The sequence below is a fragment of the Cetorhinus maximus genome, chromosome 7 (genome assembly GCF_964194155.1).
Source record: "Cetorhinus maximus chromosome 7, sCetMax3.hap1.1, whole genome shotgun sequence".
Lineage (NCBI taxonomy): Eukaryota > Metazoa > Chordata > Chondrichthyes > Lamniformes > Cetorhinidae > Cetorhinus > Cetorhinus maximus.
The window spans coordinates 7,848,020-7,866,161 of NC_135885.1; the positions used below are offsets into that span (position 1 = coordinate 7,848,020).

Genomic DNA, 18,142 nt, shown 5'->3' on the forward strand with positions numbered 1-18,142 from the left:
CTCCCCCTCCCCTCCCTCCCTCCCTCTCCCCCCTCCCTCCCCCTCCCTCCCTCTCTCCCCCCCTCCCTCCCTCTCTCCCCCCTCCCTCCCTCTCTCCCCCCTCCCTCTCTCCCCCCTCCCCCCTCCCCTCTCTCCCCCTCCCTCCCTCCCTCTCTCCCCCCTCCCTCCCTCCCTCTCTCCCCCCTCCCTCCCTCCCTCTCTCCCCCTCCCTCCCTCCCTCTCTCCCCCCTCCCTCCCTCCCTCTCTCCCCCCTCCCTCCCCCCTCCCTCCCTCCCCCCTCCCTCCCCCCTCCCTCTCTCTCCCCCCCCTCCCTCCCTCTCTCTCCCCCCCCTCCCTCCCTCCCTCTCTCCCCCCTCCCTCCCTCCCTCTCCCCCCTCCCTCCCTCCCTCTCTCTCCCCCCTCCCTCCCTCCTCTCTCTCCCCCTCCCTCCCTCCCTCTCTCTCCCCCTCCCTCCCTCCCTCTCTCTCCCCCCTCCCTCCCTCCCTCTCTCTCCCCCCTCCCTCCCTCCCTCTCTCTCCCCCCTCCCTCCCTCTCTCTCCTCCCTCCTCTCTCTCCCCCCTCCCTCCCTCTCTCTCTCTCCCCCCTCCCTCCCTCTCTCTCTCTCCCCCCTCCCTCCCTCTCTCTCTCTCCCCCCTCCTCCCTCTCTCTCTCTCCCCCCTCCCTCCCTCCCTCTCTCTCCCCCTCCCTCCCTCTCTCTCTCTCCCCCCTCCCTCCCTCCTCTCTCTCCCCCCTCCCTCCCCTCTCTCTCTCCCCCTCCCTCCCTCTCTCTCTCTCCCCCCCTCCCTCCCTCTCCTCTCTCCCCTCCCTCCCCCTCCCCTCCCTCCCCCCTCCCTCCCCTCTCCCTCCCTCCCCTCCCTCCCTCCCCCCTCCCTCCCTCTCTCTCTCTCCCCCCCCTCCCTCCCTCTCCCCCCCCTCCCTCCCTCTCCCCCCCTCCCTCTCTCTCCCCCCTCCCTCTCTCCCCCCCTCCCTCTCTCCCCCCTCCCTCCCTCTCTCCCCCTCCCTCCCTCTCTCCCCCCTCCCTCCCTCTCTCCCCCCTCCCTCCCTCTCTCCCCCCTCCCTCCCTCCCCCCCTCCCCTCCCTCTCTCCCCCCCTCCCTCCCTCTCTCCCCCCCCTCCCTCCCTCTCTCCCCCCCTCCCTCCCTCTCTCTCCCCCCTCCCTCCCTCTCTCCCCCCTCCCTCTCTCCCCCCTCCCTCTCTCCCTCCCCCCTCCCTCCCTCTCTCTCTCTCCCCCCTCCCTCCCTCCCTCTCCCCCCTCCCTCCCTCCCTCTCTCTCTCCCCCCTCCCTCCCTCCCTCTCTCCTCTCCTCTCTCTCTCTGCCTTCTTTTCTCCAAAACAAAACAGAATTACCTGGAAAAACTCAGCAGGTCTGGCAATCTATTCTTCATCACTGAAGTGGAGGTCAAGTTTTAAACTGTGAAAATTATTTCTTTTTTTTTGTTTGGGTTCTTTCAATTCAATCAGGAAGAAATGTCTTAGCGAGAGAGAGAGGAAGAACTTCAAAGAGAAGAGTTAGGATTGGGAAGGTCTGATGATCAGAGTCAGGCAGAGGGCTGAGATTGGGCTGGAGCTGCCGGCAGGGGAGGGTTGCCATGGTGACGGGGCCTGGTCCCGCCGCCGCCTCTCCTCCTCCTCCTCCTCCTCTTCCTTCAAACATGGCGCCCGTCCATGACCGGCCAGGCTTCTGGGGAGAGCCCACCTCCACTTTGGACTGGTGCGAGGAGAATTACGCCGTGTCCTATTACATCGCCGAGTTCTGTAAGTTCTCACATCGACGATATTATCCTTTATTTTCTCTCTTTTTTTTTCTCTCCCACAAAAAAAAAAGATAAATCTCCTACCCTCCGAGCAGCTTGGGGCCTGACACTCTCCCGACCTCCACCTCCTTCCAAGTGACCTGAAGTTCAAACCTCATCCTCCCTCTCTCTATTTTCTTTTTAAAATACAAATTTCCACCCCTTTTATTTAAACCCCCCCCCCTACCTGCAAAATATAAAATTCTTTCTTGCTGCTTTTTTTTTAAACAAAAAAGCAAAATGTGCCGGCCGGATGCTACTGCGCATGTGTCAGTCGCTTTATAAGTTTTTTTAATTTAAAGGGAATTGTGTTAGAATCGCAGAGTTTTCCTTTGTATTTTCTTTAGATCTTGGCACATTATTTTCATTACTATTTCCATGTATTATGTGAAAATTTTGGCGCACTATGTGGAGGGACTGAATTTTCCCTTGGACACTGGTTGCATTTCATGTGTCCTTTCAATGACTTCAGTAAAATGACGTGTTATATATGTTCTTCAAAACAATTATTCGGACCTTTTTTTAAAATTTGCAGATTCCTAGTTTGTCTTTTTAGAATTTGTCTTTGGGGGCATTGGATGACGCGAACCGAGGTATTTTTATTGCCTGTGTCTCGTTGCCCTGTGAAGGTCATGGTTGGCTATGTTCTTCAACTGCTGGCAGCCTTGGGGCGATGGTATTAGGTGGGGACACCAAGATTTTGGCTCAGTAATATTAGAAAGGTGGTGTACGTCTAAGTCAGTGCTGTGTACCTAGGGTGTTTCCATGATTTTGCTGTTTATTTTGGCCCCCTCTGTTGTGGAAACCACAGGACCAGTAGAATTGTCACTGATCAATATCATTTTGCACAGAAAATTTGCCAGCAACTATATTAATGTTTAAAAATAATTTTAACACCCGCATTTGGACAAAAAGCATACTATGGTATAGTAATTTGTGCCACAATATTTGTTCCAGTTTTTCCAATGTGAATTTTCCTAATGATTCTGCAGTGATATTCTGGAGACAGCTTAACAGCATGAAAACTATATAAAATGGTATTGATAATTTAAACGCAGGTTACTTGAGTGTGCCAAGAATATAGGACAACGCAATCGTATATTTATATGCCACTTTTAAGATAGAAAGGTTCAGCCAATAGGTGATAAAGGCATAAGTTTGAATAAAGTAGAGGTGGCGATGAGCAGAAATGGAAGTTAGGAATCATGGTAATGAATAGAATATAGGCTTTGTGGCCAAGGAGAATCTGGAGTTTGCATGCAATTTGGAAAACAGGGGAGGAAGATTGAGTTTATGGCAAGGAAACAGTCTCTTGAAAGGGTTTAACTTAATGTCTGACAGTGTTGATTGTCATGGAATCAAACAAGATAGCTGACTAATAAGAGTTTGTTGTTAGTACAACTGTGTATGCAGATGATGCCTGCAAAGCAGAACATTTGATGGAGTGAGGGGAGAGGAAGGCAAGGATGGATGTTTGTATGACCTCTGGGGTGAATGTGGGTTAAAGGACCGGCGACTGTTTGAGGTGGGTTGACTTTGTTGGGTCAGGTATCTGTAGAAGTACACAAGGTGCAGATCTACTGAGGTAGATCATGGGAGAGGATGATGTGATAGAGTGGGACCAATGTAGAAAGGTCAACGATGATAATGCAGTAAGCAAAGTAATGGAGGCTAAAATGTTTGGTTGTTCATAATACAATTGGATGTTCGGATGAGACAGGTAATGGATGACCTTTGCTTAACAATGATTTTTCTTGTGTCTTTCTGTGCCTGCCTGTTCAGTGCCAGCAGTGCACTGTTGATCACAATTCAAAAAAAATTATACTTGTTATTCATACCTATTAACTGGATTATTTGACTGCCAACTGGAAAAAATGGCGGTAGGGTTATCACTTACCAGTTAAGTTCTGTTTAAGTTTAGTTGAAAGAAGAGACATGTGATTCCATGATCGGCAGCACTTACTGAACATACGAGCAAGGAGCAGGAGTAGGCCATTCAGCCCCTCGAGCCTGCTTTGCCATTTAATAAGATCATGGCTGATCTGATAGTAACCTGAAATCTGCATCCCACCTACTGCCGATAACCTATCACCCTCTTGCTTACCAAGAATCTAACCACCTCTGCCTTAAAAATGTTCAAAGAATCTTATTCCACCACCTTTTGAGGAAGAGAGTTCCAAAGACTCATGACCCACTGAGAGAAAAAAATTTCACCTCATCTCTGTTTTAAATGGGCTACCCCTTATTTTTAAACAGTGACCCTTAGTTCTAGACTCCCCCACAAGACCCCTCAGAATCTTATATGTTTCAACCAAGCTGCCTCTTATTCTTCTAAACTCCAGCGGGTACAAATATAGTCTGTCCAACCTTTCCTCATAAGACAGCTCACCCCTTCCAGGTATTAGTCTGGTAAACCTTCCCTCATAAGACAGCTCACCCCTTCCAGGTATTAGTCTGGTAAACCTTCCCTCATAAGACAGCTCACCCCTTCCAGGTATTAGTCTGGTAAACCTTCCCTGACCTTCCAATTCATTTACATCCTTCCTTAAATAAGGTGACCAATATTGTACACAGTACTCCAAATGTGGTCTCACCAATGCCCTGTACAACTGAAGCATAACCTCCTTTTGTATTCAATTCCCCTCACAATAAATGATATTTTATTAGCTTTCAGAATTACTTGCTGTACTTCTACACTGGCCTTTTGTGATTCATGCATGAGGACACCCAGACCCCACTGCACCTCAGAGCTTTGCAATCTCTCACTATTTAGATAGTATGTTTCTCTTTTATTCTTCCTGCCAAAATAGACAATTTCACATTTTCCCACGTTAAACTCCATCTGCCAGGTCTTTGCCCACTCACTTAACCTATCAATATCTGTTTGTAGCCTCCTTATGTCCTCTTCACAACTTACTTTCCTAGCTATCTTTCTGTCATTAGCAATTTTGGCAACCATCCCTTCAATCCCTTCATCCAAGTCATTTATATAAATTTTAAACGGTTGAGGTCCCAGCACTGTGGCATGCCACTCGTTACATATTGCCAATCTGAAAAAGACCCATTTATGCCTACTCTCTGCTTCCTGTTAGCCAGCCAATCTTTTATCCATGCCAACATGTTACCTCGTATACCATGAGCATTTATTTTCTGCAGTAACCTTTGATGTGGCACTTTATCAAATGCCTTCTGGAAATCCATCAGGACCTGGGCTCTTCCCAGCCCACAGTTCCAACTATTTACTCAGTACCACTTCTCTGGTGACCCGTAATTTCCTGACTTCCTTCCCCACTTCCATTTTCTGGTTTATAGTTGCTTCTGGGATGTTACTTGTATCCTCTATTGTGAAAACCGAGGCAAAATACCTGTTCAATTCATCTGCCATCTTGTTTTCCATTATCAATTTTCCAGACTCGATTTCTATAGGACCAATGCTCACTTTGTTAACTCTTTTCTTTTTAAAATATTTATAAAAATTCTTACTATCTTTTTATATTTCTGGCTAGCTTTCTCTCATACTCTAATTTTTCCCTCCTTATTAGTCTTTTAGTCATTCTTTGCCGAGTGTGCCAAGAATGACACTAACAACCAATTTAAGATTATCAGTCAGGCTTGCAATGTGGCTTATACGCTTGCTAGAAGCTATGCAAGGGCATGTCCTCTGCAGCCAAAAGGAACATGCCTAGGCATTGCATCTTTTTTTAAGTTAAACAAAAACGCGGATGACAGTAGTTCTCTGGTGCATTCTCCATGGCGATGCCTTGACCAATCATGCCCTTTTCTCATGCAGTATAAATTATTTCTCCCTCTGAAATGTTGTATTCTTACATCTGCCCTGATGAGTGCAAAATGAAAAGCTTCAGCAGCATGTTTCTTTTTATAGCATTCTCAAGTTTTGTTTAAAAAAAACATTCTTTGCATATGGATGTTGCTGGCAAGCCCAGCATTTATTGGCCCCCCGAGTTGCCCTTTGAGAACGTGGTGGTGAGCCACTGTCTTAAACTGCTGCAGTCTACGTCATGTAGGTACACCCATGGTGGTGTTAAGGAAGACTTTCCAGGATTTTGAGCCAGCAACAATGGAGGAATATTGATTATAGTTCCAAGTCTGGACAATTCAGACTTGGAGGGAAACTTGTAGGTAGTGACATTCCCATGTGTCTACAGCCCTTGTTCTGTTTAGTAGTAGAGATCATGGTTTTAGGAGGTATTGATGCATTGTTGTAGTGCATCCTGTGGATAGTACATACCGCAGCGACGCTGGAGGGAATAGATGCTGGTTAAGTGCTAATCAAGTGTACTGCATTTTCCAGGATGGTGTTGGGCTTCTTGTTGTAGTTGGACCCATCACACTCCTGGTTTGTGTTATGTAGATGGTGGAGAGACTATGGACAGTTAGGAGATTACTCACTCACCACAGATTACCCAGGTTCTGACCTGATCTAGTATAATGGCAGTAATGCAGCTGGTCCAGTGAGCTTCTGGTCAGTAGTGACTTCCAGGATTTTGATGGAGTATTTGGTGAAGATAATGTCACTGTGATGGAAGGATGTTTGGATTCTCTTTGTCTTGCTGCACTTTGGCCCAGAATGCTTCATTATATGAGGAATTGCAATTGGAGCTGAATATTGTGCAATCATAAGTGAACATCCCCATTTCTGACCTTTAGGATGAAGGGGAGGTTATTGATGAAACACTTCAGGAGAGTTAGGTGTAGGTTGCCACTTTGAGGAGCTCCTGAAGCTGAGATGATTGGCTTCTAACAAACATCTTCCTTTGTGCTGGCTATGACTCCAGCTAGTGAACAGAATTTCACCTGATCTCTATCCACTTGCCTGTATGAGTGCAGCTCAAACAACACTCAAAAAGCTTGATACCATCCAGGATAAAGCAGCCCTCTTGATTGGCACCCATCCACAAACATTCACTCCTTCCACCACCAATGCAAAGTGGCAGCGATGTGTACCACTGACAAAATGCACTGCATGAACTCACCAAGGCTCTTTAGACAGCACCTTCCAAACCCACAACCAGTACTATCTAGAAGGACAAGGGCAGCAGTTACATGGGAACACTACCACCTGGAAGATCCCCTCCAAGCCCCACACTATTCTGACTTGGAAATATATCGCTGTTCCTTCACTGTCACTGGGTCAAAGTCTTGGAACCCCCCAACAGCACTGTGGATGTATCTGCAGCACATGGACTGCAGCGGTTCAAGAAGGCAGCTCACCACCACCTTCTCAAGGGCAATTAGTGATGGGCAATAAATACTGGCCTAGCCAGCGACACCCAAATCCCATGAACGAATAAAAAAAAAAGCTCACCTCTTGAATTCAGCTCTTTTGTCCATGTTTGGACCAAGGCTGTAATGAGATCAGGAGCTGAATGACCATTGCAGAACCCAAACTGAACTTTGAGCAGGTTATTGGTGAGTAAGGGCTGATTGATAGCACTGTCGATGACACCTTCCATCACTTTGATCGAGAGTGGACTGATGGAGTGGTAATTGGCTGGACTGGATTTGTGCTGCTTTTTGTGGACAGTACATTGTCAGGTAGATGCCTGTGTTTTCCTGCAATGCTTGTAGCTGAACAGTCTGTTAATCTAGCAACCCAAGGTCATCTCACCTTATTTAAAGTACTGTTATTTAAATAAGATTCAAGTTGGACAAGGAACAGTGCTACCGTCAGTGACCTCAAAATAAGAAGTGTTTGGGGAAAAAAACTGTTTTGACAGTGTTAAGCTGTGACAGACTTACCAGCAAGACTGTTAAGTATTTCCAGCATTTTCTGTTCTTGTTTTGGATTTCCAGTACTTGTGGTTTCTATTGCCGTAAAATTCCAGCCAGCTTCTATAGCCCATTCCTGCTTCCTCAAAATCACAATTTATTTACAGTTCAACCAGTTATCTACTTGCCTCTGAAAGCTGTCAATGTATTTAATGTTGAGCTTGCTTGTTTCTCCCTCTTGCTCCCTGGTATTGGCTAGTGCTGTTTTGACTGCTGTAGGTCTGGAAAAGATTTACACCCTGAACATTAACCCAGCTATGGCTCAGTGGTAGCACTCTGGCCTTGGAGTCAGAAATTTGAGGGCTCAAGTCCCACTCTAGAGACTTGAGCACAAAGTCTATGCTGACACTCCAGTGCAGTTCTGAAGGAGTGCAGCACTGTCAGAAGTATTGCACTTTGAATGAGATCACGTCAGCCTTCTCAGTTGAGCATAGCAGATGCCATGATACCATTTCAGAGAAGAACTGGAGAGTTCTTCTTGGTGCCTAGTCCAATGAAATGCGATGAAACGGATTATCTGGTTATTTTTGCATTGCTGGCTATAGGAGCTTGCTTTGAACAAATTGATTGCCACGTTTCCTACATTACAACAGTGACTATACTTCAAAAGTGCTTCATTGGCTGTAAACTGCTTTGGGATGGCCTCAGATCATGAAAGGCAGTGTATAAATGCAAGACTTTTTACATTCAGCTGTCTTCATAGTATGTGAAGCTGCTGCCACTGTTTCTGACGTGTGTGTCTCTTGCATCCAACAGTGAAGTTCGAATATAAACTTATCAGATTTCCTACTGCCACTAGCTGGGAAAGGCTTTTTTTCCCCCTTTGGTAGCAAATCTTAGTGATACTGAAAAGTTTATTTTGAAACTTCTATTATCTGTTTTGGAGCTTGCAGCAGTAGTATAAGTCTCATGGAATATAAAATCATATCTAGTCTATCACATAGAGTGGCTAACTGTGTGCTACATTAATTTTACCATCCAGTTGTATCTGTTTTTTTATACAAATCTGTTTCTGGGTTAGAAATTTCTATAGCTCCCCATGCTACAAGATCAGCCTTATCAGCAATCTTGTAAATAGGGCCTGAGTCATTTACTCATCAAGCACGTTTAATGCTGAAATAAGGCGTCAAAGCTATCCAGAGGGATAATGGCTACCCTGATCAGATTATTGCTCTATGAATTGTGCATACTCATGAATGGACCAAAGGCCACCGCTCCTGGACCTTATAAGTGCCCAGTCTACCTCAAATTACCCTGGAATGCCTCAACCAATCAGTACCCGTTTCTCCTGTAGTATAAATTGTTGTGACTGTTTGAAAGTTGGCATTCTTGTGTTTCTGCTGATGAGTGCAAGATGAAAAACTTCAACAACGTGCCTCTCTTTTCAGCAAATCTGTTTAGTATTTTAGCACCAACTAAATCTATGATGCAGACTACTTTTGGCAAATTTGTAGAATCTTTGCACAAAATGCAAATTAGTTTGAATTAAGCAACATAAATAACACTGAAATGGGGTTGTGTTAAACAAAAATGAATTGTCAGTTAAATTGAATTGAATGCCTTTGAATTAAGAGGAGTTGACGCATTTTGGTGCAGACAGGTATGTATTAACAGATACATTCCTGAAGCAAAGATGGAAACATTTTCCAAAACCATGACTTCAGAGGTGTTTGCCGCACCTCATTAGCTCAGTTTCCTAAGCTCGTGAGTAATGCAGATTTCCATAATTCTCTCATGGTGTACTCTTTTTAAATTGTTTTAGTTTATGGTACAAGCTTATTTCCTAATTTAAAAAAAGGATTGAGTCAAGATAATGTCTTCTGGCTAGGGTGAAAATCGCTTTGTACAGGAGGTGTAACTGTATGTTACTCGGGGCCAGAGTGGTCTTCTGGTTTAGTTTCAGCTGCCTAAGGTTTGGGGGCTGGTGTGTTGATGAAGCTGGAGAGGAATTTCCCAGTTTTCCTTTTCCTAATTAACTTTGGTTTATATCTTTTTTCACCCCTTCCAGGATACCCAGATTTGGTGAGAAGTGTCATAATTCTATAGGACATGCTCGATGTCAGGTCTTTTCCTGTCAGCACTTTTTTGTATGTTCACTCTGTAGGAACCTGCTATGGCAGAAGACTGTTACATGGTCTGTGATACGGACTGCGCTATACTGAGATGCAGTCATGCTGCAGCTGGTGAACTCTGGGGGTGAGCAATCTAGTATGCATGCCATAGAGTAGTAGAAAGTAACTGAAATATTTTTTATCAATATAAAAGCTGCTGAATGGAGGTATATCTGTGAAAAAATCATTTGTGTAAATTGATTTGCCTCAAATTTGGCCACCATATAGAAATCACAACTGACGATTGCTGTTTGTGCTTTTTCTGTGACTTTTCTCCCCCAAACCAGGCCAGTATTTGAATCAGTTTTGAGAGTGACTGTTCTACCAGTGCATAAACAGGGTTTGGTAATGTCTTGTGATCGTACTTTTTCCCCTATTTGTTTACGCTCTGGTAGAACAGCTGAGTCTCAAGGACAACCGAAATATTGCCATTAAAACTGGCGAGATTGCGAAGTCAGAGAGAAAGAGGGCAATTAGCTGAGAGATACAGGCCCTGGTAAAGCAGCTTACTAGCATTTCAGTCAGTATCTAAACATGCCTATCTGACTCTGTGATCTCCTCAGCTCACTAGCATTTCAGGCAACTTGAGCATCAGTTATCTCCCCTGCCTGGATACATAAGATTTAACCACTTTGATAAACTGCAATCTTATGAGAAATCCATGCTGAGCAGGTTGTTTGTATGAAAGCTGTCCACTTAAAAAAACTCATTACTGCTGCATTCAGAAAGAAATCAGTGGTAGTTACAACAATTAAATAATTGTAAATAATGTCAAATATTGGGACTCCCTAACTCTCTCTTTGTGAGTTAGTAGGCAGATGCTTACCCTGGTGTACAGACGACGGTGATCACAGGTTTGATCCTTGGTCTGTATTGTGTTTTTAATCTCAGCTGAGACTATAGTACAAGTGGCTTCAGCATCCATTGGGTGTGGAGTAAAGTAAAATCTTCCAGGAGGATTTTCTGTACCTGATTGTTAACCAATGACTCTTGCTGCAAAATGCACCTGTGTTGAGGTTGAGTGAGGACAGGCTATGGCCTGGCTTTGATGGGCCTCATAGTTTGCTGCCACTCTTTGTCAAAGTGTGATTGGTCGCCATGTAAGATATTAACAGTTTAGTGGAACTACATCCAAGCACGCCTTGCTGCCTGCTGAAGTTGGGATAGAGAAAGCTGGAGAGAAAAACATTGTGGCAGAATGATGTAATGGGTGTTGTCTTTTGGCATATATCTATGTGTTCTGTGATTTGAAGAATATTCCACTTTAAGTAAGCCAGTGATGATAGTCCGCATGAGACATCATGTCTAATTCCTAAAATTTTAAAGCTGGACCTTTTAAAATGACTGAAGTTATGTATGGTGGTGACACTAAACAAAAGAGTTGTCAGAGCGGGTATTGCAGAGACTTGTACCCCATTATCTCTGAAGAGACACTAATGACCCCCATGGACTGCCAAGAGCAAATTCAAAGGAAATTATACATAGGCCATCTCCCTTTCATAAGCCCAGTCTGGCCAATCGGAGCTGAGTCATCTGCTAGGACAAAGGACCCTGCAATCTTCCTTTCAAATTCTTATTGGTTGGAACATTAACAATCTCAGGAACCCACGCAAAAGACTATACACCCCTTGTCAAAGCCAAAGTGGAGAGGTGGGAGTCATGTGAATGACCCCCCTATCTGGGAGAATCAGTTATACTGTCTTCCTGCTGCAAATCAGTGTGCCATCTCCCATCTACCAAGCAACAGCATAGAAAAGAGTTCTGTCCAGGTTTAAATTCCTGGCCCCCATCTATCCTGTTTCTTTTGGGACTTCTGAACTTCTATACCATCGCCAACAATGCTCATTCATCCCTGCATGCATTTCTTATTTTGGAAATCATCTCTACTGGAAAAGTGTATTCTCCAGCATCAGTTTACAGCCTGCTGACCTCTGGTGTACACTGTTCTTTATTCTGTGGTCTACGCCCTGTAAATCTTTCTTTCTCTATCCCTCGTTTATTGTACGAATGCACAGGAGGCTAGGCAGCGACACCACCTCCCACGTTTTGAGTGTGTTCAAATAAACTAATCCTCTGAGTTCACCCTATCTTGAGTTGGCTGTGTGGTTATTAATAGAAATTGGTTCATACCAAAACTGAGAGGTTGGGAAATACGTCACCGTTTTATAAAGGGGGAAGTGAAAATCAAAACTCCTTTCTGTTTATGGACGGGTGAGAGGAGAAATCAGGGCTGTTTAAATTAGCCCCCCTCCTGTCTGTAACAGGTATAAAACAATAACTTTGTGTTCTGAATGAGGATTGACATAGCTGTGTTAAGACAATGGGTTGGAGGAGAGCCAGGAATTGCTGAAAATAGTCTAGTTGCTCAACAAACAGTATACTTTAACAGTATCTATGCACTGCAGCGAATATAACTCATGACCAGAGCTGCAGCATTCCCCTGACAAAAGCAGGATTATTTTTTCAATAAAGTAGTGAGTGGAGGATAGTGAAATATATGGGAAATACAGTAATAATGGGTGACTTCAATTTACCTGTAGACTGGGTGAACCTAATTAGCACTAATGCTGTGGAAGATTAATTCCTGAATTGTGTACGAGATGGGTTTCTGGCGCACTACATTGAAGAACCATCTGGGGATTGGGCTATTTTTAGATTTAGTATTATGCAATGGGAAAGGGCTAATTAATAACGTTGCTGAAAAGGAGTATTCAAGAAGTAGTGATCATAATATGATTGAATTTTACATTATGTTTGAAAGTGATATCGTTCATTCTGAAACTTGGGTCTTAAACCTGAACAAAAATTGTGAAGGTAAAAGGGGCAAATTGGCTATTGTGAATTGTGAAAATACACTAAAGAAACTTGACGGTAGATTGGCAATGACTAGTATTTAAAGAAGTATTACATGGCCTACAACAAATATACATTCCTCTAAGACACAAAAACTCAGCAGGAAAGGTGAATCAACCGTGGTTAACAAAAGAAGTTAAAGATTGCATTACATCAAAGGAAGTGGCTTATAAGGTTGCCAGAAAAAGCGGTAAACTCTAGGATTGGAACCAATTTAGAATTCAGCAAAGGAAGACCAAGAAACTGAGAAAGGGAAAAGCGAATATAAATGTAAGCTAGCGAGAAACATAAAGGCAAACTGTAAATGCTCCTTTAATTATGTGAAAAGGAAAAGATTAGCAAAGACAAATGTGGGTCCATTTCAGGCAGAAACAGGGGAATTTATAGTGGAGAATAGGGAAATGGAGAAGCTAAGCAATTACTTTGTACTTGTCTTCATGGAGAAAGATGCAGAAAATCTCCCAGAAACCAAGGGGCTTGTGAAACTAAGGAACTGAAAGAAAATAGTATTTAATAAAGATATAGTACTCAAAATTAAATGGATTGAACGTTGATAAATCCCCTGGACCTGATGAGCTGCATCCTAGAATGTTGAAGGAGGTGGTTATAGCGATAGTGGATGCATTGGTAGTTATCTTTCAAAATTCTATAGATTCTGTAAAGTTCCTGCAGACTGGAAAGTAGCAAATGTATTTAAGAAGGGAGAGAGAGAGAGAAAACTGAGAACTACAGACCTGTTAGTCTGATGGCCTGTAGAAAATGTTAGAAACTATTATAAAGGACTAGACACTTGGAAAATGATATGATTTGGACAGTGTCAACATGGATTTATGAAAGGGAAATCATACACAAACCTGTTGGAGTTTTTTGAGGATATTCTTGTAGCATAGCTAAAGGAGAACCAGTGGATCTGGTATATTTGGATTTTCAGAAGGCTTTTGATAAGATACCGCACAGGAGGTTAGTAAACAAAATTAAAGCGCATGGGATTGGTGATAATATACTGGTATGGATTAAGCATTAGTTAACTGACAGAAAACAGTAGGAATAAACAGGTCATTCTCAGGATGGCAGGCTGTTACTCGTGGTACACAAGGATCAGTGCTGGGGCCTCAGCTGTTCACAATTCAAATAAATGATTTAGATGTGGGGACCAAATGTAATATTTCCAAATTTGCTGATGGCACAAAACTAGGAATGTAATTTGTGAGGAGGATGCAAGGAGGCTTCAAGGGGATTTGGACAGGCTAAGTGAATGGGCAAGAACATGGCAGATGGAATAAGTTATCCACTTTGGTAGAAAAAACAAAGGCTGAGTATTTCTTAAATATTGCTGAAAAAAGAGATGTCTGAGCTTTTCGTCTTGCACTCTTCAGGACACTTCACTAGAATACCAATCTAAGGGGAAATCAATTTATACTGTATGTGAAGACAGTGCTGATTGGTTGGCAAGTGGCATTGCCATGGAGAATGTACTGATTGGTGACTTAACTGTCAAGTTTTGTTTGAAATTTAAGCCAGGCAGCTTGACCCTGATTGGTCAAGGCATTACCCTGAGGAATGAGTCAGCGAATGGTTGTCATGTATTTTGTTTATCTGAAACAGGCAAAATATGTGTACATGTTCTTTGGGGTCTGCAAAGAACAGGGCCCTCTGTATTAGTATATGTAGCTTCCAGTACACGCAAATGTGCCACACTGCGAGCCCGACTGACAATCTTAAATTGGTTGTCAGCGTAATTCTTAGCACACTGAGGATTATTTAGCAAATGTTGTCCAATTGCAGAATCACATCTAATGTTGCACGCTGTTTTGAGTTTTGCAAACACGGGCTGGTTGGGTATGGTCTGTACCCTGCCCATTGTGAGCAGTGGTTAGGACATGCTGTTTAATGCGACCTGCCAGTCTTTGGGATGTTCAGCCTACGTACCTAGCACCTGGAGTATTATGTACAATTTTCGTCGTCTCATCTAAGGAAGGATATATTTGCCATACAGGAAGTGGAACGGATGTTCACCGGACTAATCCTTGGGATGGTGGGATTGACTTATGAGGAGAGATTGAGGAAACTGTGCCTGTATTCTTTAGAGTTGGGAGAATAAGAGGTGATCTTGTTAAAACTTATAACATTCTTACTGGGCATGACAGGGTAGATGCAGATAGGATGTTTCCCCTAGCTGGTGAGTCTAGAAGCAGAGGACACAGTCTCAGAATAAGGGGCAGGCTGTTTAAGATTGAAATGAGGAGGAATTTCTTTACTGGTGGTGAATCTTTGCAGTATCTACCCAGAGGGCTGTGGAAACTCAATCATTGAGCATGTTCAAGACCAAAATCAATAGATTTCTGGATACTAATGATATCCAGGGATATTGGGATAGTGCGGGAAAGTGGCATTGATTAGCCATGATCTAATTGAATGGTGGAGCAGGCTCGACAGGCTGAATGGACCACTCCTCATATGTTCCTATGTTTTCAGCAATATTCAAGTTCTTTACTGCCAAGCAATTTTTAAAAAAGTAGTTGATGACAATATTTGTAATTTAAATCTAGTTTTGTGATGCTATAACAATAAAATTGGATCATTATTGCTGACACAGTAGATGGGTGCTTAATTGAGAGGGGGAAGTTAGTAGTGTAATATCTATCTTTAAAAATATTGCTCTTGAGTGCTGTATAGAATGATTAAGGATGTGAGAATTTCAGTAAAGAGCAATGTCAGGCATGTACAATTTTATAATATTATGTCCATTCGACATTTAAAAATTTAAATATTGCCTCCAAACTTTGGGTTATGTCTGGAGAAAGCATTTTGAAAGGTATTATGTTTGGTCAGGGCACGAGTGTTCAGAAACCTGTCACTGAATGGGAGCTTTCTGAGATGGAAAGTTCAAAAGTGTCGTGCAACGTTTACTGCCATAAAGATACTGGAGCTATTAGAGTTTAACTGCTTTGGCTGTATCAAGTTGATTTGAGGGGTCTTCTGTTGTTGGGAAAGCTTCTCTAAGATTGGTGGCTGTTACATAACTCCAACAAACCCTTAAATTCTGAAGAAGCCAGCTCACCTCTTTTGATGGTTCAAGTGGTGAATCACCTGTTGCTCTCATAGGAACGGCATTGATAAGTTTGGTGCAGGTGGTGCCCCTCCCCTCTCAACTCTTTAACTGCCCACTAAAGTGTCCGAGTAAGCTTCTCAGTATGTCAACCTTGCTAGTGATGCCCACATCTCAAGATTTAATTTTTGAAAGTGGAAACTCTTTTTGAAAGAGATTTGATGGCGTATGCTGACTCTTGGTTCAGTCACAATGGAGCAGAAAGTCTTGTTGGCAGCGGTTTGGATAAATTTGCAGGGATATTGTCGCTGGACCAGTAATCCAGAGACCCAAGGTAATGCTCTGGGGACCCAGCTTTGAATCCCACCACGGCAGATGGTGGAATTTGAATTCAATAAAACATCTGGAATTAAAAATCCAATGATGACCATGAAACCATTGTTGATTGTTGTAAAAACCCATCTGGTTCACTAATGTCCTTTAGGGTAGGAAATCTGTCGCCCTTACCTGCTCTGGCCTACATGTGACTCCAGACCCACCCGCAATGTGGTTGATTCTTAAATGACCTCTGAAATGGCCCAGCAAGCCACTCAGTTGCAACAAACCGCTACAAAGACACAAAAAAGGAATGAAACCAGACGGACCACCCGGCATCGACCTAGGCACCAGAATCAACCGGCAATTGCAGCCCTGTTGACCCTGCAAAGTCCTCCTTACTAACATCTGGGGGCTAGTGACAAAATTGGGAGAGCTGTCTCACAGACTAGTCAAGCAACAGCCTGACATAGTCAAACTCACGTAATCATACCTTACAGATAATGTCCCAGACTCCTCCATCGCCATCCCTGGGTATGTCCTGTCCCACCAGCAGGACAGACCCAGCAGAGGTGGTGGCACAGTGGTATGCAGTCGGGAGCGAGTTGCCCTGGGAGTCCTCAGCATCGACTCCGGACCCCATGAAGTCTCATGACATCAGGTCAAACGTGGGCAAGGAAACCTCCTGTGGATTACCTCCCTCAGCTGATGAATCGGTCTCCTCCATGTTGAACATCACTTGGAGGAAGCATTAAGGGAGGCTAGGGTGCAGAATGTACTCTGGATGGAGGACTTCAATGTCCATCACCAGGAGTGGCTCGGTAGCACCACTGCTGACCGAGCTGGCCAAGTCCTATATGACATGGCTGCTAGACTGGGTCTGCGGCAGGTGGTGAGGGAACGAACAAGAGGGAAAAACATAGGTGACCTCATCCTCACCAACCTGCCTGCAGCAGCTGCATCTGTCCATGACAGTATCGGTAGGAGTGACCACCGCACAGTCATTGTGGAGATGAAGTCTTGCCTTCACATTGAGGATACCCTCCATCGTGTTGTGTGGCACTACCACTGCTGAATGGGATAGATTTCGAACAGACTGGGCATCCATGAAGTGCTGTGGGCCATTAGCAGCAGCAGAATTATACTTGAACACAATCTGTAACCTCATGGCCTGGCACATTCCCCCATTCTCCCATTACCATCAAGGCAGGGGACCAATCCTGGTTCAATGAAGAGTGCAGGACGGCACGCCAGGAACAGCACCCGGCATACCTAAAAATGAGGTGTCAACCTGGTGAAGATAGGTGAACCAGGACTACTTGTGTGCCAAACAGCAAGTGATAGACAGAGCTAAGCGATCCCACAAGCAACGGATCAGATCTAAACTCTGTAGTCCTGCCACATCCAGTCATGAATGCTGGTGGACAATTAAACAACTCGCTGGAGGAGGAGGCTCCACAAATATCCCCGCCCTCAATGATGGAGGAGCCCAGCACAGCAGTGCAAAAGATAAGGCTAAAGTGTTCACAACAATTTTCAGCCAGAAGTGCCAAGTGGATGATCCATCTCGGCCTCCTCCGGAGGTCCCCAGCATCACCGATGCCAGTCTTCAGCCAATTCGATTCATTCCACGTGATATCAAGAAACAGCTGAAGGCGCTGGACAATGCAAAAGCTATTGGCCTTGACAATATTCCGGCAATAGTAGTGAAGACTTGTGCTCCAGAACTTGCCGCGCCCCTAGCCAAGCTGTTCCAGCACAGCTACAACACTGACATCGACCCGGCTATGTGGAAAATTGCCCACGTATGTCCTGTACACACACAAATACAGCAAATCCAACCTGGCCAATTACCGCCCCATCAGTCTATACTCGATCGTTAGTAAAGTAAAGTAATGGAAGGGGTCATCAACAGTACTATCAAGCGGCACTTGCTTAGCAATAACCTGCTCACTGATGCCCAGTTTGGGTTCCGCCAGAGTCATTCAGCTCCTGACCTCATTGCGGCCTTGGTTCAATCATGGACAAAAGAGCTGAACTCCTGAGGTGAGAGTGACTGCCCTTGACATCAAGGCAGCGAGTGTGGCATCGAGGAGCCCTAGCAAAACTGTAATAAATGGGAGTCAGGGAAAACTCTCCGCTGTTTGGAGCCATACCTAGCACAAAGGAAGATGGTTGTGGCTGCTGGAGGTCAGTCATCTCAGCTCCAGGACATCACTGCAGGAGTTCCTC

At 44.4% G+C, this 18,142-nt stretch overlaps 1 protein-coding gene across 1 annotated transcript in view; it reads left to right on the forward strand.

The window, feature by feature from the left end:
- Positions 1-1,619: 1,619 nt before the first annotated feature.
- The window catches only part of acer3 (alkaline ceramidase 3), a 202,575-nt gene continuing 186,052 nt past the window's right edge, over positions 1,620-18,142 (forward strand). The window contains exon 1 of the mRNA XM_078545041.1: positions 1,620-1,754. Coding sequence (XP_078401167.1) covers positions 1,652-1,754 — 103 coding nt within the window. The 5' untranslated portion in view covers positions 1,620-1,651. The remainder of the gene's footprint in view (positions 1,755-18,142) is intronic.